At 39.5% G+C, this 26,641-nt stretch overlaps 1 protein-coding gene across 5 annotated transcripts in view; it reads left to right on the top strand.

The window, feature by feature from the left end:
• ARHGEF28 (Rho guanine nucleotide exchange factor 28) overlaps positions 1-24,945 on the top strand; it is a 333,758-nt gene extending 308,813 nt beyond the window's left edge. For all 5 annotated transcript variants that reach the window (XM_035291420.3, XM_035291419.3, XM_078365895.1 and 2 more), the window contains one exon: positions 23,764-24,945. In XM_035291420.3, the coding sequence (XP_035147311.3) occupies positions 23,764-23,933 (170 nt within the window). In that variant the 3' untranslated portion in view covers positions 23,934-24,945. The remainder of the gene's footprint in view (positions 1-23,763) is intronic.
• Positions 24,946-26,641: the final 1,696 nt, after the last annotated feature.

The following is a 26,641-nucleotide window of genomic DNA, read 5'->3' as shown; positions in this document are numbered from 1 at the left end:
AGACCAGACATGTTCCTGTAAGGAACTGCCATTCAAAGATGGAAAAGTAATGAGTCCAACCCCTATTGCCTGCAGCCAAATTTCAGCAAAAATCAAGTAAAAAACACACTTTTTAAATGCAATGAGCCTTATGTACATTTATTGGTACTTCACTATTAACTGAGGGATTTGAGTGAATAAAAGAATGGATGAACCCATCAAGTGTACTTCATTTATATTGAAGGAGGTTATATTTTGTCAATGGAGATGACAGCTGGCATAGTGATTAAGATGGAAGGCTCGGGAATCATGCCTGGGTTCAGATTCCAACTCCATCACTTATTATCTGTGAATTTTTTTTTTTTTTTGAGACGGAGTCTTTCTCTGTCACCCAGGCTGGAGTGCAGTGGCGTGATCTCGGCTCACTGCAACCTCCGCCTCCTGGGCTCAAGTGACTCTTCTGCCTCAGCCTCCCGAATAGCTGGGACTACATGCCCAGCTAATTTTTGTGTTTTTAGTAGAGACGGGGTTTTGCCGTAGTGACCAGGCTGGTCTCGAACTCCTGACCTCGTGATCCATCTGCCTCGGCCTCCCGAAGTGCTGGGATTACATGCATGAGCCATGGTGCCCAGCCTATCTGTGAATTTTTAAGCAGGTGTTTAAACTTACTTGGTGTCTGTGTTCTTATCTCTAAGGTTGGATTTCTGATAGTATCTACTTTGGAGGTGGTATGATGATTACATAAAACAATACGTGTACAACTCTTAGACCTTTGTGAGCACTTAATAAACACTGTTATCCCTGTTACTATTATATCTTGTGGTGAGAAAGGAGTACATTATTAGGAAGTGCATTTGGTGCATTCGAGCCACTGGGCTACTTCTAAAATGGTTGCTCTGGTGACCAGAGAGGCTTGGTATGCCTCACGTGGGTATCACATGAATCAGCACATCTCAAAAATCATTCCATAATTTGACTGGCTATTAGTATTAACTATTGAATAAGAATTCACCATAATCAAATACTATTGAGAAATGCTGATTGTGGGACCTCACACCTTTTTCCAAACTTCTGTTTTGCTCCTGTGCACTGTGAATCTGCAGGCGTGGCCCTTCCCAAACCCTTTTAACCGCAGCATTCTCCTTTGGAGCCCGCATCTTGCAGGACTACTTATTCCTTGAAACACACTTTGGGAAAAACACTGATGTCAGGGGATGTTGAAATAAACTCATTGCATGTGGCACACCCTTCAAATACATCTTTTCTCCCTTGGGAACAGTTGAAATTCAAATGACATATCCTAGCATGATTTACCACATGGGTTCTGTTTTGAAACCCAAATCTAACACAACGAATTTCAGATAGAGCCTTGTTTAGCCCCCAGGCCAGTATTTGGTCCCGTTGGTATCCAGACCTCTTAGGGCTTTTCTGCATCAGCTTTCCAGGGCTTATTCAAACCCTCCATGCACTGAATTCCCTCACTTTTTATGAGGTGCAGGAGTCAAGGTGCTTGCACCTCGATCTCTCAGCTCATGCTGTTCTCTCCTTTCTCATCCTGTGTTCCAACCACAGGAAGTTCTGTCCATTGTGTGGAAGGCCGTGCCCCCACATCTCCAACCTTTTGTACATCTGTTTCCTCTGTCGAGAATATTCTCTCCTCCACCTTTCACTCTCAATCTGATGACCTCCCTACTCATCTTTCAAGACTTGGCTCCAGAGCCATGTGCTTCCACAGTATTTGCTTACTTGTTTGCTCTATGCAGTTTATTTATTGAGATGTAATTTACATAAAGTGAAATGCTCAGATATGGTCTACTATCCAGTCAGTTTTGTGGGAAGAATATCAAGGCACAGAGCAGTCTGTCAACCTATAAAATTCCCTTATGCCCCTTTCCAGTCAAGCCCTCCCCTTCAAAGCAGCGACTCCTGCAATCCATCACCAAGGGTGAATTTCACTGATTGTAGAATGGAATGGGATGTAACACTCTATACCTTTTGGTGTTCAGCTTTTTTCACTCAGCGTATTATTTTTGGGAGGCAACCATGTTGTTGCATGTGTCCATAGCTGGTTCTCTTGTGTTATGTTCCTCAAATATCCCAAAGTTTACTTATCCCTTCCTTGTTGATGGATATCTGGCTTATTTCTAATTTTTGGCCAGTCCGAATAAAGCTGCTGTGAACATTCTTGTACAGGCTTTTGTGAATTATGTTTTTATTTCTTTTGGATTAATACTTAGGAATAGGAATGCTACTGGGATAGGTATCTGTTTTACTTTCAAGAAACTGCAACAGCTTTACACTGTGAAACAGTGATTGTCCTGACTACAAACCTCTAGGGTTCTGAGACCAGGTTTTGTTCAATGTGATTTTCCTGATGTCCAGCCCAGGGCAGGGCACAAGCTAGACACTCAGTGTTTATTGAAGAATGAATGGATAAGAAACTCAAGTCAGTTTTCATTCTGAGATCCCCACTATTAACTGAAAAAACATGAGTTATTTGTCCATCAAGGAGATGGAAATTTTATTGGCTAAATGTGGGCTGATAGGCAGGCAGAAAACAGGAGAGACACAGCCTCCTTCTTACTCTGCTCTTGGACTTGCCTCTCTCAATTCAAGGTGGCAGTATATGCAGATGAAATCAGGTGTGCAAGTTGACACAGGTCATAGAAGGGTCCTGACCACCAGTAGTAGCTGAGCTCACCTCCTACAGTTAAATTTCCCAACACTCACATTCAAGACCCTCCCAAGCCTCTTTTTTCATCTCCCCTACCCTTTGGTTTACCTGCACAAATCCATGTTTCAGCCAAAGTTAACAACTCTCCCTTCTTTGTGACTTGCATTCTCTCCCTTTGCAATGGCTGCAGACTCCACCTGGAAGCCTCCCACATGTGGCCACAGCCATCTCTTCCTGTTCACACCCTGGGCAGCTTTCAAGGCTCGGTCCGTATGCTTTCTCCTCTCTAAAGCCTGCCTTGGCCACCACATCTGGAAGCTTGCTCTCTGTGGAGGGTCTTTGAGATGGTGTCCACCTGTGGACAATATTCATTAGCTACTTAGCAGCATATCCTGCCCTTATTCTACTTGTCTGTGTCTGTGTCTTCCTGCTTTGTGAGGTAATAGGCTTCTCCAGGGACACGTATGTAGTGGCCCTCAGCAGTCTGGTAGGAGCTTGGGCTGCTGGCCACCAAGTAGCTGATGATACTCTTCATGATCCTTGCTCTTCATGGCTGATTCCACTAAACAGGAGTTAATTACATGATAATACCATGGCTCCTTAAGAGGAAGCTATAGTACAAACTTGGGAATTCATGTCACCTGGCGGACAATTCAAAGGAACAGCTTTCTTGGCCAGGTGCAGTGGCTCATGCCTGTAACCCCAACACTTTGGGAGGCAGAGGTGGGAGGATTGCTTGAGCCCAGGAGTTCAAGACCACAAGGGCAACATAGTGAGACCTACTGCTACAAAAAATCAAAATATTAGCCAGGCATGGTGGAGTGCACCTGTAGTGCTAGCTACTCGAGGGGCTGAGGCAGGAGGATCACATAAGCCCGGGAGGCTGCAGTAAGCTGTGGTCGCATCACTGCACTCCAGGTCGTATGACAAAACAAGACAGTGTTTAAAAAAGAAAAAAGCTTTCTTTAGGATTCAGTGTTAGTCACAGGTTAGATGTTGTCAGGAAGCACAGATATTAAAAGCTAGATTATTGCTATATGTCATTTGTATGTGCAACACAATTTAAAGTCATCTCCCATAGGGAAAGATGGCTCCAAGGAGTAAAGGAATAGAGCAGTTTATCATGAAACTGGGTCTTAGTAGGTTGCCCAGGCTGGCCCAAGACTCCTGGGTTCAAGTGATCCTCCTGCCGCAGCCTCCTTGGTAGCTGGGACTATAGGCATGAGCCACCACACCTGGCTTTATGTTCTCTTTTGATTGCTGTTTTGATACTTCAAGGTCCTAATTTTGCTTCTGTTTTACAAACTGCCTGATTTTATAATTGTATAATTCCTAAAAATGTTTAATTTCTAGACATATGGAAGAGGGAACTTTATTCTTAAATGTAAAAAGAACACCCAAGAGTATTAATATCTGCACTAAACAAAACACTGTCTGTATATTATGTTGTACTTTTAAGATTACAATCATTTATGAGTGACATAAACGCAAGGCTGTGGCTGTCGTTGGGAAAAATGTTTCAGGGTTTTTTAGCAAATCTCATTTCAAACAAGTAAGAATTACAAAAATAATGCTTCTCATTTTAAAAAATAGTTTTATGTTGTCCTGAATACTGTCAATAGCAGTTTCTCAAAATAGCACAGGCCTGTAAGTTCTTGAACATCTCATAATTTTCTAGTTGATAAAGAAGAAAAAACACTCATTTGTATACCTTAGAAGTAATCCCAGCACTTTGGGAGGCCGAGGCAGGCAGATCATTTGAGGTCAGGAGTCTAAGAGCCTGGCCAATGTGGTGAAATCCTGTCTCTACTAAAAATACAAAAATTAGCCAGGTGTGGTGTCGGGTGCCTTTAATCCCAGCTACTCAGGAGGCTGAAGCAGGAGAATGCATTGAACGTGGGAGGCAGAGGTTGCGGTGAGCTGAGATCGCGCCACTGCACTCCAGCTTGGGTAACAGAGTCTGATTCTTTCTAAAACAAACAAAAAAAATTAAAAAGAATTGGTTGCCATTTTTTTAAGTCTGGTAATAGCATAATTATTAAGAAGCAGGTAGAACTAATTAGCTTGGGTGTGTTAGGTTTAATTGCTTGCCTTCTTCTCTGGCTTAAAGAAAAGCATTGTATCTTGTTTGGCTAAGAATTTTAACAGCTGTTTTTCCCTCTACCGAACCAGTACGAAGTAATGCAGCATTAAAATTCCTAGGTTGATTTCCTGCCTTACTCAGCTGGCAGAGAAATGAATTTGATTTTTCTTCTCTCAGCAAAATGAGAGGCATAACTCTTAGTGTGGGTAAGGTTGTGAGGCAGCCAACTTTCTGGGGAACTGCCTTTTTTTTTTTTTTTTTTTTTGCCACGGTACTTAGAAGTCCTGGACTGTAGATCCTTAAGAGAAATTCAGTATCATAAAAATACTGCCCTATTCTTTAGGCTGATGACCTATATGTCATTTAATTCAGCACACTCATAAAAACTCCCTACTTCTTAACAGGAACTCCAAGATTGAATATCTTAATTTGTTTTGATTATTTACAAATCGAATTTGACATATTTCTTGTCTACCTGATTGTATTATGGACAATTTTAAACACATACAAAATTAGAATATAATAACCACTCATGTTCTCATCACTCAACTTCAAAAAATCGAGAACTTATGCCTAATTGTGTTTCATGTAGACTCCTACCCCAATACACATTGTATTACTTTGAAGCAGATCTTAATCAGCATCTGTAAGCATTTATTCATCCACAGGCATTTCAGTATATGTCTCTAAAAGATAAGGCTGTCTTTTAAAAATCATTATCACACCTAGGAAAAAATTAATAATTCCAAAAAATCAACATATACTCATATGTTTAGATTGGCAGTTGTTTCACAAATGTGATATGTGTGTATACTTTTTCCAGTTTATTTTTGACTCACGATCCAAATAAAGACCACACAGTTGTGTGTTGTAGTTTAATACATTTTTTAATATAAAGGTTTTAATTTTGGAAATTTTTAAAGGGTAGAAAATAGGTATTAGACATGCAATTAACAAATATTTTTATTTTGCCATATTCAGATCGTTGCCTTTTTGCTTTTTTAAAGAAATGTTAGATATTGCTAAAGTCTCTTACCCATATCTTTTCCCTTTTTTTTTTTCCTACTCAGAGTTAACAAATATCCTAAAATTGATGGATAGGATTTCCACGGTATCTTTTTATGATATTGCTACATTTTAAAATATTGCTACATATTTATATATAAAAGCAAAATATCATAATTTTTAATAGTTATATAGCCATTCAATAAATATGTATGTTCTGCAACTTAGTGTTTTCACTCTGAATGCATATTCATACATGTGACCCAAATTGCTCACTTTAAACTGCTATATGTTATTTCTCTTTAAAGAAAAAATTCTAGCATATTTATTACTAAGGAGCATTTACGTGATCTTACCAATTTTTTCTATTAGAAGTAAAGACCAGTAAACATCCTTTTATGTTCATCTCCTTAGTCACATGAATGAGAGTTTATTTCAACTATAACACCTAGAAGTGGTGAGGATGTCTTCAGTATTGACAGGGATGACTGATTTTGTTCCAAAGTTGTACAGTGTGACTATCATTAGCAAGATATGAGAACTCCAGTTCCTCCAGATCCTACCCAGCACGTAGCATTGTTAGGTTTCTAAAATGTGCCCATATGCTGGGTATGAAATGGTAACTCATTCTTTCGTATTTCTCTAATTACCAATGAGATTTAACATCATTTCGTTTTTATTGGATGTTTAGATTTCCCCTTCTATGAATTTCCCATTCATAAAAGTATTTTCTGACTCACAGCAGATTTTGGAGTTTCAAATATGTCCACTCTTAATTATATAGACAAGTTAATTCTTTGGGAATAGCTTTAATATATTTTGTACTTTGAGAAGTAGTTTTCAGAGAAATTGTGTTTACAATGACATGTGAACACTTTTTTTTTTTTAAGTTGATTTTATCTCTTTAACTTTTAAATTTTTTTTTTTTTTTAATTTTTTATTGGATTATAGGTTTGGGGGTACATGAGCAGAGCATGCAAGACAGTTGCATAGGTACACACATGGCAGTGTGCTTTGCTTTTCTTCTCCCCTTCACCCACATTTGGCATTTCTCCCCAGGCTATCCCTCCCCACCTCCCCCTCCCACTGGCCCTCCCCTTTTCTCCCCAATAGACCCCAGTGTTTAGTACTCCCCTTTCTGTGTCCATGTGTTCTCATTTTTTCATCACCCACCTATGAGTGAGAATATGTGGTGTTTCATTTTCTGTTCTTGTGTCAGTTTGCTGAGGATGATGTTTTCCAGATTCATCCATGTCCCTACAAACGACACGAACTCATCATTTCTGATTGCTGCATAGACATGTGAACACTTTAAGATTAAAAAAGAACATTGGTGAGAATTGAGCTCTTTCTAGGTGGAGAAAAATCAACTAAAACTGTGGAAACTGCTCAAAATGTTATCGACTATGCTGTTCCATCCTACTGAGACTAACCATCTGCCTTGTTTTTTATTTGCATACTTTTTTCCTTATTCGTTGCTAAGTGTTCCTCCAAAGCGCCTGTGCCTCTCTCAATAACTGATCAATATTATTTTAAACACACTCAATACAGCCAACACCTATTCACTTCATTTTCTTTCCTGGAAATTTTGCCTTTAGGGTCTTCCATGCTTCTGTTCCACTATGGACTTGCTGCTCTCCAGGCCTGCTCTGTGTGGTCACCCAGGGCCATCCCTTCTCTCTCCTACGTTGAATCCTCTGTGCCCTCAGTCTCATGCTACCCCCTTTATGGTATTTTCTTTCTTATTTTTTTAATTGCATTTTAGGTTTTGGGGTACATGTGCAGAACATGCAAGATAGTTGCACAGGTACACATAACAGTGTGTTTTGCTGCCTTCCTCCCCTTCACCCACATTTGGCATTTCTCTCCAGGCTATCCCTCCCCAGCTCCCCCGCCCCCCACTGACCCTCCCCTTTCCCCCCCAATAGACCCCAGTGTTTAGTACTCCCTTCCCTGTGTCCATGTGTTCTCATTTTTCATCACCTGCCTATGAGTGAGAATATGCGGTATTTCATTTTCTGTTCTTGTGTCAGTTTGCTGAGAATGATGTTCTCCAGATTCATCCATGTCCCTACAAATGACACAAACTCATCATTTTTAATTGCTGCATAATCTTCCATGGTGTATATGTGCCACATATTCCCAATCCAGTCTATCATCGATGGGCATTTGGGTTGGTTCCAGGTCTTTGCTATTGTAAACAGTGCTGCCATGAACATTCGTGTGCATGTGTCCTTATAGTAGAACAATTTATAGCCCTTTGGATATATACCCAGTAATGGGATTGCTGGCTCAAATGGAATTTCTATTTCTAAGGCCTTGAGGAATTGCCACACTGTCTTCCACAATGGTTGAACTAATTTACAATCCCACCAACAGTGTAAAAGTGTTCCTATTTCTCCACATCCTCTCCAGCATCTGCTGTCTCCAGATTTTTTAATGATTGCCATTCTAACTGGCGTGAGATGGTATCTCAATGTGGTTTTGATTTGCATCTCTCTAATGACCACTGACAATGAGCATTTTTTTATATGTTTGTTGGCCTCATGTATGTCTTCTTTTGTAAAGTGTCTGTTCATATCCTTTGCCTATTTTTGAATGGGCTTGTTTGTTTTTTTCCTGTAAATCTGTTTGAGTTCTTTGTAAATTCTGGATATCAGCCCGTTGTCAGATGGGTAAACTGCAAAAATTTTTTCCCATTCTGCTGGTTGCCGATTCACTCTAGTGACTGTTTCTTTTGCTGTGCAGAAGCTGTGGAGTTTGATTAGGTCCCATTTGTCTATTTTGGCTTTTGTTGCCAATGCTTTTGGTGTTTTGTTCATGAAGTCCTTGCCTACTCCTATGTCCTGAATGGTTTTGCCTAGATTTTCTTCAAGGGTTTTTATGGTGCCAGGTCTTATGTTTAAGTCTTTAATCCATCTGGAGTTAATTTTAATGTAAGGTGTCAGGAAGGGGTCCAATTTCTGCTTTCTGCACATGGCTAGCCAGTTTTCCCAACACCATTTATTAAACAGGGAATCCTTTCCCCATTGCTTGTTTTTGTTAGGTTTATCAAAGATCGTATGGTTGTAGATATGTTGTGTTGCCTCCGATGCCTCTGTTTTGTTCCATTGGTCTATATCTATGTTTTGGTACCAGTACCATGCTGTTTTGATTACTGTAGCCTTGTAGTATAGTTTGAAGTCTGGTAGTGTGATGCCTCCTGCTGTGTTCTGTTTGCTTAGAATTGACTTGGCTATGCCGGCTCTTTTTTGGTTCCATATGAAGTTCATGGTGGTTTTTCCAGTTCTGTGAAGAAAGTCAATGGTAGCTTGATGGGGATAGTGTTGATTCTGTAAATTACTTTGGGCAGTATAGACACTTTCATGATATTAATTCTTCCTAACCATGAACATGGAATGTTTCTCCATCTGTTTGTGTCCTCTCTTATTTCGTTGAGCAGTGGTTTGTAGTTTTCCTTGAAGAGGTCCCTTACGTTCCTTGTAAGTTGTATTTCTAGGTATTTTATTCTTTTTGTAGCAATTGCGAATGGCAGTTCATTCTTGATTTGGCTCTCTTTCAGTCTGTTATTGGTGTATAGGAATGCTTGTGATTTTTGCACATTGATTTTATATCCTGAGACTTTGCTGAAGTTGCTTATCAGTTTCAGGAGTTTTTGGGCTGAGGCGATGGGGTCTTCTAGGTATACTACCATGTCATCTGCAAATAGAGACAATTTGGCTTCCACCTTTCCTATTTGAATATCCTTTACTTCTTTTCTTGCCTGATTGCTCTGGCTAGAACTTCCAGTACTATATTTAATAGGAGTGGTGAGAGAGGGCATCCTTGTCTAGTGCCGGATTTCAAAGGGAATGCTTCCAGTTTTTGCCCATTCAGTATGATATTGGCTGTTGGTTTGTCATAAATAGTTTTCATTGCTTTGAGATACATTCCATCAATATCGAGTTTATTGAGGGTTTTTAGCATAAAGGGCTGTTGAATTTTGTCGAATGCCTTCTCTGCGTCAATTGAGATAATCATGTGGTTTTTGTTTTTGGTTCTGTTTATGTGGTGAATTATGTTTATAGACTTGCGTATGTTGAACCAGCCTTGCATCTCCGGGATGAATCCTACCTGATCATGATGGATAAGTTTTTTGATGTGCTGTTGCAATCGGCTTGCCAGTATTTTATTGAAGATCTTTGCATCTATTTTCATCGTGGATATTGGCCTGAAGTTTTCTTTTCTTGTTGAGTGTCTGCCGGGTTTTGGTATCAGGATGATGTTGGTCTCATAAAATGATTTGGGAAGGATTCCCTCTTTTTGAATTATTTGGAATAGTTTCAGAAGGAATGGTACCAGCTCCTCTTTGTGTGTCTGGTAGAATTCGGTTGTGAACCCATCTGGACCGGGGCTTTTTTTGTGTGGTAGGCTCTTAATTGCTGCCTCAACTTCAGACCTTGTTATTGGTCTATTCATAGTTTCAGCTTCCTCCTGGTTTAGGCTTGGGAGGACACAGGAGTCCAGGAATTTATCCATTTCTTCCAGGTTTACTAGTTTATGTGCATAGAGTTGTTTGTAATATTCTCTGATGATGGTTTGAATTTCTGTGGAGTCTGTGGTGATTTCCCCTTTATCATTTTTTATTGCATCTATTTGGTTGTTCTCTCTTTTCTTTTTTATCAGTCTGGCTAGTGGTCTGTCTATTTTGTTGATCTTTTCAAAAAACCAGCTCTTGGATTTATTGATTTTTTGAAGGGTTTTTCGTGTCTCTATCTCCTTCAGTTCAGCTCTGATCTTAGTTATTTCTTGTCTTCTGCTAGGTTTTGAGTTTTTTTGATCTTGCTCCTCTAGCTCTTTCAATTTTGACGATAGGGTGTCAATTTTGGATCTCTCCACTCTTCTCATATGGGCACTTTATTGCTATATATTTTCCTCTGGAGACTGCTTTAAATGTGTCCCAGAGATTCTGGCATGTTGTGTCTTCATTCTTGTTGGTTTCGAAGACCTTCTTTATTTCTGCCTTCATTTCATTTTCTATCCAGTCAACATTCAAAAGCCAGTTGTTCAGTTGCCATGAAGCTGTGCAGTTCTGAGTTAGTTTCTGAATTCTGAGTTCTAACTTGATTGCACTATGGTCTGAGAGACTGTTTGTTATTATGTCAGTTGTTTTGCATTTGCTGAGGAGTGCTTTACTTCCAATTATGTAATTAATTGTAGAGTAGGTGTGATGTGGTGCTGAGAAGAATGTATATTCTGTGGATTTGGGGTGGAGAGCTCTGTAAATGTCTATCAGGTTTGCTTGTTCAAGGTCTGAGTTCAAGCCCTAGATATCCTTGTTAATTTTCTGTCTGGTTGATCTGTCTAATATTGACAGTGGAGTGTTAAAATCTCCCACTATTATTGTGTGGGAGTCTAAGTCTCTTTGTAAGTCGTTAAGAACTTGCCATATATATCTGGGTGCTCCTGTATTGGGTCCATATATATTTAGGATCGTTAGCTCTTCTTGTTGTATTGATCCTTTTACCATTATGTAATGTCCTTCTTTTTCTCTTTTGATCTTTGTTGCTTTAAGGTCTATTTTATCAGAGATGAGAATTGCAACTCCTGCTTTCCTTTGCTCTCCATTTGTTTGGTAAATCTTCCTCCATTCCTTTATTTTGAGCCTTTGTGTATTCTTGCATGTGAGATGGGTTTCCTGGATATAGCACACCAATGGGTTTTGGTTTTTTATCCAATTTGACAGTCTCTGTCTTTTGATTGGTGCATTTAGCCCATTTACATTTAGGGTTAATATTGTTATGTGTGAATTTGATACTGCCATTTTGATGCTAGCTGGCTGTTTTGCCCGTTAGTTGATGCACATTCTTCATTTTGTTGATGCTCTTTACCATTTGGTGTGTTTTTGGAATGGCTGGTACTGGTTGTTCCTTTCTATGTGTAGTGCCTCTTTCAGGAGCTCTTGTAAAGTAGGCCTGGTGGTGACAAAATCTCTGAGTACTTGCTTGTTGGCAAAGGATTTTATTTTTCCTTCACTTATGAAGCTCACTTTGGCTGGATATGAAATTCTGGGTTGAAAGTTCTTTTCTTTAAGGATGTTGAATATTGGCCCCCACTCTCTTCTGGCTTGTAGAGTTTCTGCCGAGAGATCTGCTGTGAGTCTGATGGGCTTCCCCTTTGTGGGTGACCCGACCTTTCTCTCTGGCTGCCCTTAGTATTTTCTCCTTCATTTCAACCCTGGTGAATCTGACGATTATGTGCCTTGGGGTTGCTCTTCTTGTGGAATATCTTTGTGGTGTTCTATGTATTTCCTGGACTTGACTATTGGCCTGTCTCGCTAGGTTGGGGAAATTTTCCTGGATAATATCCTGAAGAGTATTTTCCAGCTTGGATTTATTCTCTTCGTCATATTCTGGTACACCTATCAAATGTAGGTTAGGTCTCTTCACATAGTCCCACATTTCTTGGAGACTTTGTTCATTCCTTTTTGCGTTTTTTTCTCTAATCTTAGTTTCTCATTTTATTTCATTGAGTTGATCTTCGACTTCTGATATTCTTTCTTCTGCTTGGTCAATTCAGCTGTTGAAACTTGTGCATGCTTCGTGAAGTTCTTGTGTTGTGTTTTTCAGCTCCTTCAATTCATTTATATTCCTCTGTAAGTTGTCCATTCTTGTTATCATTTCCTCGAATCTTTTTTCAAAACTTTTTTCAAGGTTCTTAGTTTCTTTGCATTGATTTAGAACATGTTCTTTTAGCTCACGGAAGTTTCTCATTACCTACCTTCTGAAGTCTGATTCTGTCATTTCGTCACCCTCATTCTCCGTCCAGTTTGTTCCCTAACTGGTGAGGAGTTTTGGTCCTTTGTAGGAGGTGAGGTGTTTTGGTTTCGGGTGTTTTCCTCCTTTTTGTGCTGGTTTCTTCCCATCTTTGTGGATTTATCCATGTGTCGTCTGATTAGTTGCTGACTTTTTGATTGGGTTTCTGAGTGGATGCCCAGCTTGTTGATGATGAAGTATTTCTGTTACTTGGTTTTCCTTCTACCAGTCTAGCCCCTCTGCTGTACGACTGCTGAGGTCCACTCCAGGCCCTGCTTGTCCGAGGTACACCTGTAGCAGCTGCAGAACAGTGAGGGATGCTACCAGTTTCTTCTTCTGCTATCTTTGTCCCAGAATGATGCCCGCCAAAGGTCAGTCTGATCAGCCCTTTTTGAGGTGACTCTTTGGATATACAGGGGTCAGGGAGCTACTTGAGGAGATAGTCTGTACTTTATAGGAGCTCAAGTGCTGAGCTGTGAGCTCCGTTGTTCATTCAGGGCTTTTGGGCTGATACGTTTAAGTCTGCTGCACCAGAACTCATAAAACCCGTTTTTTTCCTCAGATGCTCTGTCTTGGGGAGTTAGGGCTTTCTTTATGAGTATCCATTGCACTGTCCTGCCCAGCTAGGAGGCAGTCTAGTCACTATTTGCCTGCCGAGGCTCCGCCCTGCTGCTGTGGGGTCCGCCCTGCTGCTGTGGGCTCCACCCTGCTGTCATGGGCTCCGCCCTGTTGCCACGGCCTCCACTCTGCAGTGGAGTCTCTCTGTTGTGGCGGGTTGCCTTGGCAACGGCAGGCTGCATCAGCAATGGGAGTGTACCTCAGTAGAGGCCAATTGCCTCGGTAATGGCGGACACCCTCCCCCATCGAGCTGCACCATTCTGGGTTCAGCTGTGCCCACAGTGAAACTCTCAACCCCGAGCCTTTTGAATTGCCGTTTTGTTTGTCCCTGTGGGGGTGAAACCCGCTGAGCCTGATCACCTGGCTCCCTGCCTCAGAGTGCTTTTTCTTTTTAAGTTGAACGGTTGACTCTCCCAGGTGTTTCAGTCGCCTGCTGCTAGGGCACCGGGATCTGTGTGATTTCCCATGCAGCGACCCACTGCGCTGGCTCAAACACTGCTGCCCAGGAATCTCCTGGTCTGGGTCACTGTCCAAGTCCCGTTTAATCAGAAGGATATTCTAATCTGCCCTCCCAAATCTCAGATTGCCAGTTTAACAGGGCACCCGGACCAGTGCGTTTTGTGCAGAGTGTGCAGAGTGCCGCTGTGCTGCAGCACCGGCTGAAGCGGCCCTGCCACCCAAAACAGCTGTGCTGGCTTCCTGTGTCTCTCCTACACCTGGGAATTTCTCCGTTCTGTGGGCAACAAAGATCCGTCTGGAAATGCAGCTTTGACTAACCCTCTGCGCCTTTACTGAGAGCTGCAATCCTGAGTTGTTTTTATAGCGCCATCTTGAATCAATCCAGTATTTTCTTTTATTTGGTTGGACATATCTCCAGGACCTCCCTAAGAAAAGGTCTAATAAAAGGAATTTTTTTTCCAGATTACCTGAAATGTCCTTCTCATTTTATTTTTGCTACTCTGACATTTGTTTCTTAAATAATTTATCTGGGCTTAGAATTCTAGAAAACAAAACCATTTTCCTCCAGCATGTTGAAGGATTTGATTCTTCCACTTTCCAGCATTGCTACTGAGAAGTCTGATGCCTTTCCCATTCTGGATTCTTTGTTTGTAACCTGTTCTTACTTTCTGGATAATTTTAGAATTGTCTTTTTTGTCCCCTCATCTAAATTTTATAACATGCTTCAGTGTAGCCTTTTGTTAAAATCATTTTTACTGGTTATTTATTAGGCTTTTTCACTTTAGAGACACATTTCCCTCAGTTCCAGGAGATATTCTTAAAAAAAAAAAATACTTGCTTCTCTTCAGTTTTTTCTTACTGTAACTGTTGGTGCTTGGAAACTGGACCTTCTGGATCCTCTGATTTTTCTGTTTTATTTTTCTCCTATTTACATTTCTTCAAATTTTTGTTCTATTTTCTGTGAGTTTTTTTTTGTTGTTCTTTAACTCCTGCTATTCCACTGGTTATTTAAAAAAATGTTAGCTAGCATACTAAAATATTCAAGATATTTTTCCTGTTCTGTTACAGCTCCTATTTTATGGAATCTTGTTTTGTAGCTGAAATGTCTCTTAGTTTTTTGAAGATAGTAACTATGGTTTTTGGAAGTTTTCTTCAGCTTTCTGTGTTCCTGAGTTGTGTTGTTTTCTCCAAGTTAGATTTGTCTCTGTGTTTATTAGACTCCTGCTTTCCTATTTCATAGTTTGCCTGTCATTTTGGATTGACATGGGATTGAATTAAATAAGAGATGTGTACAAAATACATAGAACAGTGCCTGGCATTTGATACTCTATACATTATGTTGTTTTTGTAAATTTAAAGGTTTTCCACAGCCTGGCTGTTTACATATATAGATCACCTCAAAATACCTTAAAAACAATGTAAATCTGGAAGCTTTTTGGTGAGAAAAATGTAAAAGGTTATTGTTCTAAGAAACTTGAAAGCTTTCAGTTAAAGAATATGCATACCTTCATCTATTTTTTATCAGTAGTGAGAAATGGTCCAAGTATTATGTTAGAAATAATAAACGACTAAAGTTTGTGAACTCCTAAAGTTCAATATGTATTATTATAAATTAGAGAAAATTCTAGTTTGTCTTCATAATAACAGTTCTCTCTCTCTCTCTCATTCTGGCATACTTTTTCATGCAGTGAAGAGCTTGAAGGGACTGCTTTAGCCTAGGAATTATTAATAGTTTGCATCCTGTTTCATCTGTGATATAGCCTATAATTTGGTTAAATCTATGGGAGTGAATGTCATCCTGAGTATCACGGTGGGAAAAAGCTGAGGGCTGACTGCTATCTAGTTCAAGTGCCTAAGTTTACAAATAAGGAAATGGAAGTTCTAAAGTTATTACCCAAGGTCAAATAATGGTAGTGGCTGAACAGGAGAAGCCCTGCAATGAAATCCTATCTTGACTAGGTTTTCAGTTTGTTTCTGCTAAGAAGACCAGGATTAGACTAAATGAAATTTTAATATCCTTTCTAAACATAAGAATTCCAAATTAGTGATTTGCCATGACTCTAAATTATATTGGAATTTTCAAATTAAGTATTCACTAATTCATTTGAAAATACGTTGAAACCTACTATGATTATGACCTGAAATTTACCTTGATAGTTTTGGACTAGTTATACTACTTTTATTTCCTATTCCTTAAATATGACTTTTTAAGCTTAAAATGAACTTAAATTTAAAAGACTAGAGAATAGAAATCCAAATTCCAAGAAAACCTTATCAACTCATTTCTAGGGACAGATACAGCGAGGCTATAAGATGAAATATTTCTTGAATTCCATTTTACGTAGGAGATGTTATTAGATTTTCTAGGCAAGAGCAAAGACCGTACCTCAATCTATCTTTTTGTTTTTAATGGATAGCTATAAACTCAAATGAACCGTATCCATTTTATAGTGTAGGTTTACACAATTTGTATCTCTTTCTAAATAGATAGAAACCCATACATGCCCTAGCCAGTGACTTGTCATACAGTTGTGACCATACTTGGCATCCAGTGGAGGCTTCTAATTTATTGTCCCAGTGTTCCATTTATATTAGATATATAGAAGCTAGACTGTTGGAATAACAACCCTTTATAATATTGCAGTCAAAATATATGGAAGCCTGTCAACTTTTTAAAAGTTATTATAGAAATTTTCAAACCTATACAAAAGTAGAGAGAATTGTTTAGTGAACCCAATCTTAGTTCAGTGCTTTTTCTCTCTTCTCTCACACTGGGCTATCCTAAAGCAAATCCGGGACATCCTATCATTTTATCCAGAAATACTTCAATGCCTTTCTCTAAATAAGGACTTTTTTTCCCTTTAACATAACCACAATATGATCATTACATCTTTAAAAAAATTAACAGTTGTTAAAATCATGCTCTCAAGTACTTGGATTTTTCTGGATTGTCTCATAAAGACTTTTTTTTCCCCTCAGTTTGTTTGAATTGGAATCCAAATAATTTCAATATTGCATTTGGTTGGTATGTCTCTTAAGTCTCTTAATATAAAGTTCTCTTGCCTCCTTTTGAAAAATGTACATTTGTTAAAGAGACTGGGTTGGGTTTTTTTTTAATTGTATTAAATGCTTCTTGAGTCATAAGGGCCGTATTCTATTTTTTGTGGAAAAGATCAGCTGATTTTTTTTTCCTGAAATATTCCGCACATTCTGGATTTTGCTGATTGTATTCCTATTGTGTCATTTGAAATATTCTTCTGGACCTATATTTCCTGTAAATTGGTAGCTGGGAATACAAATTTGATTAGATGCAGGCTTTATTTTTTGACATAAAAAATATGCATAGATGGTGTTGTAAATTGCATCTCATCACCTGGCACACAATGTCTGTTTCTCTTTTTGTGATATTAACATTGATCCTTGGGTTCAGATGTTGTCAGCCTGATCTGTCTGTTATAAACTTTCACATCAGCTTTTTTTCTAATGATTTTAGTAGCCATTGATGATTACTGCTTGGGTCTAATATAGATGTTACATATAGAATTTATAAGATTCTGAACTTGGAAAAGCTCACCTATTTCCAGCTTCTCACTCTTGACTTGTTCTGGCATCTTGACCATTTATTTTCTCTTTCTTAATCTTTAATAGGCTTCTAATTCTTGAATGCACTATTTCTCCAACTAGGTTACACAGAACACAGTGCTGTAGGGTATGCTGTGAGAAAAAGCTCTCTGAGTTTGGGGGATGCTGCATACTGCTTTTTGCTCTGACAGATTTATAATACACATGAGCCTATTAAAGTTCTGAGGGATCTGTTGATTAAACAAACTTGATTTACCCAGAATTTCATCAGTTTATTTGACCACTGCATTCTTTTATCATCAATACCTATTGGCATCCCATTTAGAGAAACATACTTTGAAATGCATCCCAAGAAAGACAGAAAAGTAGGATTATTTGCCCCATACTCCTGTTGGGGGCTTGTGATGTGAAGGTCATGGCTCCCTAACGGTTGCCTTCTTCTTAGGGGAAGGAACAGTCTGAGAGCGAATCAAAGTTCAGACAGCAGAGAGGACTGATGTACCATATAATATCTCCCGTTAATATAATCTCATCTTCATTGTATCAGTTGCTTTCATTTCTGTTTCTTCTCAGCATACTTATATAGCCCATATTGACAATTCCAAATATGTTAAGTATTGATTAAAGTTCAACTCTCACAATCACCGCTTAAAAAATTGTTAGGCAATTTGCTGTCTACATTACACATTTATACATGTATTATACGTATCACATACATATACAAACACACGCCCACCCCAAAGCACACTTCAGTTGTTTTATTTCAGGTGCAGTATTGGTATATGAGGAAAAGAAAAAGGAATAACATTAATTTAGAATGTTTGCTTCAGATATCAACTCCAGACTGGTTTTCATGCCAGAGGCTCACATCCTATTTATGGCTCACTATGGAAAATTGAGTTGCACAAAATTAGGGACAGAGACCAATTTTTCTTTGCTCTGAAGACACCTCAAGTTTTGTACAATAAATGTTTTCCATTAGAAGAAACAATGTTGTGCATTAATGCTCCTGAGAAAAAATAGGGATTGCCAGTAATGCCATGAGGAAATGATTTTTTAAATGTTTCAGAGGGCAAATATGAATCAACCGCTAAATAGGGAGGGAATATAACTTATTTTGCAGAGTTGGAACGTTAATGATAAACCTTTTTTTTTTTTTTTTTGGAAGTAGTGTTATTTTGGGAAAGTGTGAATTTTGGATTTAGGAACATGCACAAGGGATTTAGTCATAAGCAGTACAAGTCAGGCACATGATTAAAATAAACAAGAATAGAGCCAAGACTCAGAAGACACGAAGTTCTTTTTTGTGACCTTTGTTGAGGATGGACTGGGATAAGGCAGGGAGAAAACTGAACAGTGCGTCATCAGTGCTCTCAACGAAAGACTAAACATGCTTTGTGCAGCCCTGAGCTTCTGGGTGCCTGGCCATGGGGTGCACTGGTGAGCTAAATTCAGACCTTGACAGTAGATGTTTATTATGAAAGTGATACTGATACATTTAGATTTACATAAAACTTTCATTTAACAAAGATCACGATCATGATGCTTTTTTCAGCAGAAAATTCAGAAAAAGGCAAAGGCTACATTAACTAAATATTTTTAAATCATAAGACAACCCTTTTCTACTTGTCACAGACCTGTTCTTTATGACAAACTACTCTTAAGTTTGCTGTTCATCTACTCATTAGTTAACTTTGTAAATACTATCTTTTGAGAATTGTGTGTCAGCGTACTTTAAACATATGTTCTTGGGAAGACTGAAGGTATAGTGCTGGGACAAGTGTGGCAATTACCTTAAAAGCATGATTTTGAAATGCAACTTCAGGTAATGAATTTGGTTGTGTTTCTCAAGTATAAAGCCATTGAAAAACGCTTTCTTTTTGTGTGTGTGTACCTCCAGAATATTATTTGGTGAATCACACAGCCCAAATACAAATGTAAAATTTCACACATAAGAGTGTAAGAGGCCTTAATGATAATTTCAATCCAATCCTTCGTGAACTGAAGCCTAGAGAGGGACAGTGACTTGCCTAAGATTACATTTTACCCTGTGATTTAAAATATTTTATTCACTTCACAGTTTAGGAGGGACTTTGTTCATTTTATTATTTCTACTTTTATTTTTTTTGTAGAGACAGGGTCTCACTATGTTGCCCAGGCTGGTCTCAAACTCCTGACCTGAAGTGATCCTCCTGCCTTGGTCCCCAAAGTGCTAAGATTACAGGTGTGAACTTTCATGCCCAGCCACTTTGTTCATTTTAAATATGACGCAGAGTTGCATTTTATGCACTGAGTTTATAGCCTGGTCTTGAAAATAGCCAATTAGTCAGTTGGCTCAAAAGAATGATGATAATGGTAAGCCTATGAAGGGAAGGCTGATTTCTCTTCACTGTTAGGAATGTCAATATTGGGTAAACAGAAAAAAAGTGTGAAAATGATAAATGTGAGTGTCAACCAGCAGGTTGTACCTAAGGGCTAAATACTGGGAGATGTAGGGAACTTTCTCTGGATATCGGTGCTGTCTGCAGGCCTGTCTCTGGACAGTTTCAGTATTTCCTGCCCCACATACCCACAAGGAAAAAGAATGCTGCCAGCCATAAATGTGGATACCTGTAATTATTTGAAACCATGTTAGGAGTCTGACTTAGACCCCCCACTGCTGTCCTCATAATGTGAGGAAGTCTAAATTTCCTGCAGAGGCTGAAATTTTAGTTTGTAAACCAAAGCTCAGTTATGTAAGCAGAAAAACCCTCAACCAAGATCGTACTTTTCTACTTGGTTTAGTCAGGCTTTGGGGCTTTGATGTGTTTTAGCTTATTTACTCTAAAGGTTAATAATGCTCACTCTGTTTAGTTTCCAGAGATAATGATAGGGATCAAATTATTTCTTTTATATCAAGAGGCAGAATTGTGTTGAGATACTTGGCTGAAAGTTTTTTTTTTAATAGTTTGAATTTTTGTTTCATTATAATAGTATTGGTTTTTATTTGACCAAATTTTTATTGTGTAACTATGTCTTGCTTATTAGAAATAAGTTATTACATTTTTATATCCACTGATTTACAGGTAATTTGGTCACAAATGAAACTGTATGATTAATTTTACATAGCAAGAATTCTGCTTTCTGAGTCAGTGAGGTTTAATATTAACAAATGTTTTTTCGGTTTAGGGTTCTATATGATGATCATGCTCTCTAGGGTAAAAAGTGTGGAAAAAGGTGGCTGGCCTTGGGAAATATACAGTTGCTGTGCTGGTTCTTTCAGAGTTGAAATGGAGTAACAAAATCAGAAATCACCCAACGGTTTCTAATTTCAAAGACAGACTGTCTGACCTTGCCTACATAGTTCAGGTAAAAACCAAGAAGGAACACGGAGAAGGAAATTGAGTTCCCGTCCAGGTGACATACAACCACAACCACATCCAGTAATACATCTGGAATTACAACATGGGCCGTTCACCCTAGGGCACAACAAGCTCTCACCTAGAAATGTGTTTCTTCTGTATTTTTATTCTTATTTGAAAAAGTTCTGATTAAACCTCTATACTACACTACACTACACACACACACACACTCACACACACACACTCACACACAACTCACCTTCCCCATCCCTATTCATTCTTGAGGCTCCATCTTCCTGAACTAGAGCATGCAATGTAACTTAAGAAAAAAGAATTATTTCTAATATACATTCAATTCTTTGGCTATTTTTAAACATGTCTTCCCTTGAAGCCATTAAGGGGACTGCCCAGGTACCTCAAAATGTCAGTGTTTTGAATTTTTTGCTCCATGTTTCACACTCCAGATGAAGGAAACCTATGTAGGTTCAGGTCCACCAGTGTGTCTGGCATTGTCAGATGTGTCAGCAATCACTTCCCAGCTGCCTCTTTGACTGGATGATTTTTCATCCTCAAAGCAGTAGTTTTTGTGCCCTGGCTGGCCCTTCTGTTGGCAAGGAAGCTTACCTTAGGTGGCTTAGGTGACCTGTTCAGTCTGCTGGATGGAAATTTGGGGGTATTTCTTTTGAAGTTATATAAAATTAAACAGCAGCAATTTAACTGTGCATATTTGTATTTAGAGGTGAAATGGCTTCAGTTGATGGCTGGGAAAAGGAATTGGAAGTGTGATTGTGTGTTGTGACCACAGGCATGCTTTGGTTCCCAATGTGGTAAATAGGATTCAGAGCATTCCAGGTTGATTTGTAATGTTGCCCTCACAAGGAAATCATTGCCTGGGAATATTTTTGCTTGCTCGATTGAGGGAGGTTCCTAGTTCTATAACAATTGGTGTGTCAGTTTCGAGAAGCTCAATATGCCTGGGGTTTTTGTTTTTTGTTTTTTGTTTTGCCTTTGCTTTCTTCTTCTTCTTCTTCTTTTTTTTTTGCAAGTGACTCTTCAAAAGGTAGTATTTAAGGGAGGGAAAATATTAAATATTGAGGATCTCTTAATTCAGAAAAGATGGCCAAGCCATTTTCAGCACAAAGAGAAAGGAGAAGCACAAGGGTCTTGATCATTTGAGCAAGACGTCATGATGTGGCCGCTGACCTGTGAGCTCAGATCTGGATCACTTCCTAGATGCATCATGTGAAGTAGAGTTTCACTAGCCTGAGCCTCGGTTTCCCAGCCTGTAAATTGTGGGTTTTAGCATTATTAGGCTGAGAGAGAGATGACCAATGTGAAAGACCTGGGACAATTCTTGTGCTCAGAGAAAGCCTTCTGTAAATGGTGGCAGTTAGAGGCATCTTGCACAGTTACGGTTTCACTTGTTAGTGGGTTCCTGGTATTTGAGGTACAGCATTTAGAATCAGGGGCAGTAGAATCAAGCTTTGTAGCTATTGGTATCTACAGGGTCAGGGATGGGCTAAGCCTTTGAGCAGAGCCGTGGTTGCAGCCTCACTCCTAAGCCTCCCTACCTCTCTCTCCTCTCCCCTGCCCCGAGGGTCCTCCTTTACTGCAGAGACACAGTCCAGCCTTGGTGCAGCTCCTCCAGGAACCTTGGCCTGCTCCTGTGGCTCTGGCTGCTCCTCCTGCATTGACCCACCTCCTATTGGAAGATGGGATGAAATGAGGTGTGTCAAAGCCACCATGTCCCCAAAGATGGATCCTTGAGGGGACAGTTTCCTTTCATTCCTGCCAAGCCTTGCTTACTACCTTCTCTAGCAACCAAAGATCCTTGTCAGGAGGGCAAAGGCCACAAGTATTTGTATGATTAGAATGTCTGCAGGTGTGTATAGGCATGTAAATCATAGAAGCTTTGAAGAAAATGTGGCGAGGGTTACAATGGCCTCTTTGTTTTTCTTTATATTCTTTACATTTTTTTTAATTTAAAATTTTTAAGTCCGTAGTAGGTGTGTATGTGGCCTCTTCTTAATGACTGAAGAAAGAGCAGGTGGGCCCCAGAGCTATTTGCCCTCCATTCCCACCTGGACTTCCTTTCCTACTCAAGTTTTTGCTCCAACACAGGCTGGTTATTTATAATTTTGCCATATGGCCGAGCCTGACAGGAGTGGTCAGTGGAACAGTGCAGGGAAAATGGTTTGCAGCAAGTGTCCTCTTCAAATCAAGCCTCCGTTTTGTCTCTCCTTGAAACCATTATATTAGAGGATTTCACCAGAAAGAGGGAGAATGCAGTGTCCTGCTGTTGCTAGGTAACCAGAAAACATCAAACCCAGTCAGAGCTGACATTGGCTTGATTTTCCCTAGGAACCTGGCTGCTCTTGCTAAGTGCTTTGTGTAGTATTAACGGATTTGTTATTAACAGCTTAATGGTGAGGCTGGAGGGTCTCCTTGATTCTTTCACTTTCTCCCCTCACCCCTTGCCCACATCGGTAAAGTGCCAAATACATTATTTGAGCCTTGAAGTCAATTATTGACTTACAGATATTCTGAAGGCAGGTGCTCTGCAGAAGCAAATATAGTTGATTTACACATACCTGGAGTACGTAATGTATTTCCCTGATCTTAACCCTTTTTTTTTTTTTGAGATGGAGTTTCGCTCTTGTTACCCAGGCTGGAGTGCAATGGCATGATCTCGGCTCACCGCAACCTCCACCCCCTGGCTTCAGACAATTCTCCTGCCTCAGTCTGCTGAGTAGCTGGGATTACAGGCACGCGCCACCATGCCCAGCTAATTTTTTGTAATTTTTAGTAGAGACGGGGTTTCACCATGTTGACCAGGATGGTCTCTATCTGTTGACCTCGTGATCCACCTGCCTCGGCCTCCCAAAGTGCTGGGATTACAGGCTTGAGCCACCGCGCCCGGCTGATCTTAACCCATTTTTAAAAACAAATGGGCACCCCTTTTTCAGCAGTAGCAGTGGTTTAAGATCCCATGAACGGTAACCCATATTTAGCCATGGGAGATATTTGTGCACACAATTGAACACATCTTAGTGATATTGATGAAATGATTTGATACGGATTATGCTCCTTTCTCCTTGGGCTTGGCCATTCTCTGTGGCTGATTTTATGGGCACTGCATTTCCTAATCTTAGAGAATTCTGACTCTAAGACATCTGCCTTGTTCATCTCAGGCGGACTCCTGTAACCTGTGCTGTCTTTTTTTTGCAGATTTGGACACCTCCCAGACTGAGTCCCCAACCCCCCACAATTCAAATTCACACCGCCCTCAGCTGCAGGCGTTTATAACAGAAGCAAAGCTAAATCTACAGACAAGGACGATGACCAGACAGGATGGGGAAACTGGAGATGGAGCCAAAGAAAATATTGTTTACCTCTAATTGTGTTGTCATTTTTCCAAACAAAACAAAACACTGGCACTTTTGGGAAAAACTTTTTTTTTTTCCATTCCTTATGTATGTGTGATCGTCTGTGTCCAAATTACTTTAAGGATAATATTTAATATTTCTTACAAGTTCAGTTTTTGGCATGAGTCTAATTAAATTATTGAAAGCAGCCCTGTTTGTATAATCTTTAACTTTTCACATCTAATTTCAGATTTCTGGAGGAGAAACTAACTTGAATAAGCAGAAATATTTTAAAAGTTGATTTGACTCTAGGGTAAAATTCCATGTCAAATCTTCTACACAGTCATCTGGATTTCAAGATTCCTTTTAAGATCTCAATGAAGCAATTTGGATTTAAAGAGTGACATTCACAAGGGGTGAACTTTCACAGTCAGGGCAGTTGCCTCAGTGCCCACATAGGCAGAGGAGGGTGCGGGAAAGGGCTTTTCTCAGCTAGTTTTTATGTGCTCATTTCTTCTGGGAACATTAAAAGTGGTAATCAGTTATAGTCACTATTCCACTGGGCACCTGCTGTGATTGGTAGGTCACTGAGCCAGGGATACAGTCCGGACCTAAGCCTAAGGCTGGTGGGGATTCAAGTGCTTAGGACCTAAGCCTAAGGCTGGTGGGGATTCAAGACACTGTTCAGCATCATCTTTTAACGAGGCCCAGAGGCCCAGAGGCCCAGAGGCCCAGAACCCCCAGCAAGTCATTTTGATGTAAATAGTGAACTTGGTTAGAGCTCACGTCTATCAGCTGGCCTGTTCCTGCCGACACCTGGAGCACCAACTACCACTCCCTGGAAAGAACCCTTCCCTGCAGTTTTTTAAGGGCAAACTGCCCACTCCTCATGAAGCTGGCTGCCTGGATACACTTTTCCACAAAGGGAAATTGGCATATCCTGCCTTCCGTGTACTGTGGCTCTCTGTGTGAGAAACCAGAAGATATTTTTATCTTGTTCAGAAATACTTGTGTATTTTGGTGTCAATAAATATCTTTTACCTTGTTTTACTTTGTAATTTTAACATTATGTGTAGACCAAGGTAACACCCAACATATAATTTCCCCTTATGAAAAGTGAAAATAAAGGAAGACTATTAGATTCATTCAGAAATGCAGCACTTGCTAGAAATGAGATGTGATAGGAACAGAAAAATAAAAAAAGAAAAAAAACCAACAAAACTGATTCTAATAGTTTCCCCTACTTAAAGTTGTTAAGTTGGATATCTACATTGTTTTTTTACTTAGGCAAGTCAAATCCTAATTTTTAAAAGAGCCCCTTTTGGGGGCAGTCTTTTTCTGATTTCTGCTGCTTCTGGCTATTTTTGTCACAATTACATTAAAAATTCAGTGACTGATCTTTTCAGAGTGGATATAACTTATTAAACTTCTATTCAATCACTTCACCTCTAAGCTGAACTCTTCAATTACAACATGCATCTCCTATTCCTAAAGATATCTAGAAAGATCTGTCTTTCCTCTTTCTTCAATAAAGTCTAGTCCAGAATCCTTTATCTCCTGAATGAAAAGTATATAGATATTTCCATCTAAATCCTTTCTCCAGTAACTATAAATATCTTTCCTTTCTTCAGGACATTATATATAGAAATAGTGGAAATATGTTAAGATGTTCAAAATCCTCATGGGGTTCTTTCTTTAAAAATGTGTGAGCTCAGAGGATTTTCAAGACATGCAAAACAGGTTTGCATGCAGTTCCTCTGGGGAAGCCTGAGCATTTTTTAAGTACCTATATCCATAGGTTCCTCTGGGCAATTTTTATTTAATATCATGACTTTTCAATGGCATAGAACTACATTTCAAAGCTTTCTCCTTTAAGTTCTTCCTTTTCACCATGTCCCCATTATGGAATGAACTCAGATCCTGCTATGGCCTGAATGTTTGTGTCCCCCTAGATTTATATGTTGAAAACCTAATCACCAATGCATTGATATTAGGAGGTGGGTCTTTAGGGCCCGACTAGATCATAGGATGGGGCCCTCAGGAATGGGATTAGTGCCCTTATAAAAGCAGCACTAGAGAGCTCTCTTGCCCCTTCACCATGTGGAGGATGCAGCAAGAAGACACCTTCTATGAACCAGGAAGTGGGCCCTCACTAGATATTGAACCTGCTGGTGTCTTGACCCTGGACTTTCCAGCCTTCAAACTTTCAGAAAAAAGTTTCTGTTGTGTGTAATCCACCTAGTTTATGTAACCCTAAAATCCTGGTTTGTTATAGTAACCCAAACAGACTAAGGTCTCAAGACAGAATCACAGAGTGACTCTAGCACAAATTTACTAATCTTAAAAGGTGACCATCCTGTTTTCCAGGATCATAAGTGAATTTTCCCATAAAGACCTACTTTTCTCACTAAGATAAGAGCTTAAAGGAAGGATTCAATCCTTTAGAGATTTGTCCTGGAAAGAAAAGCAATGTTTTTGCTCTGTCCCTTCCAGGCTGTATGAATTTATTCACCATTTCATTTAGAGTCCAAGCTACTCTGCATTTCATCAGGACTATATCACTCCTGGAATCGTGCAGCACTTCCCAGCCCACTCACAGCTGAAGCCCTGTTCATTCAGAGAAGGGTAACAGCCCTTGCAGCAGAGGACTTGCTGTGTGTGTGTGTGTGTGTGTGTGTGTGTGTGTGTGTGTGTGTGTTATGTAAGGTGAAGAATGTGAGGATAATCAAATCATGGAGTGA

This window comes from Callithrix jacchus, chromosome 2, assembly GCF_049354715.1.
Source record: "Callithrix jacchus isolate 240 chromosome 2, calJac240_pri, whole genome shotgun sequence".
In the NCBI taxonomy this organism is placed as follows: domain Eukaryota; kingdom Metazoa; phylum Chordata; class Mammalia; order Primates; family Cebidae; genus Callithrix; species Callithrix jacchus.
Note: the sequence above shows the minus strand (reverse complement) of the source record. Positions and strands in the feature narration are given on the sequence as shown.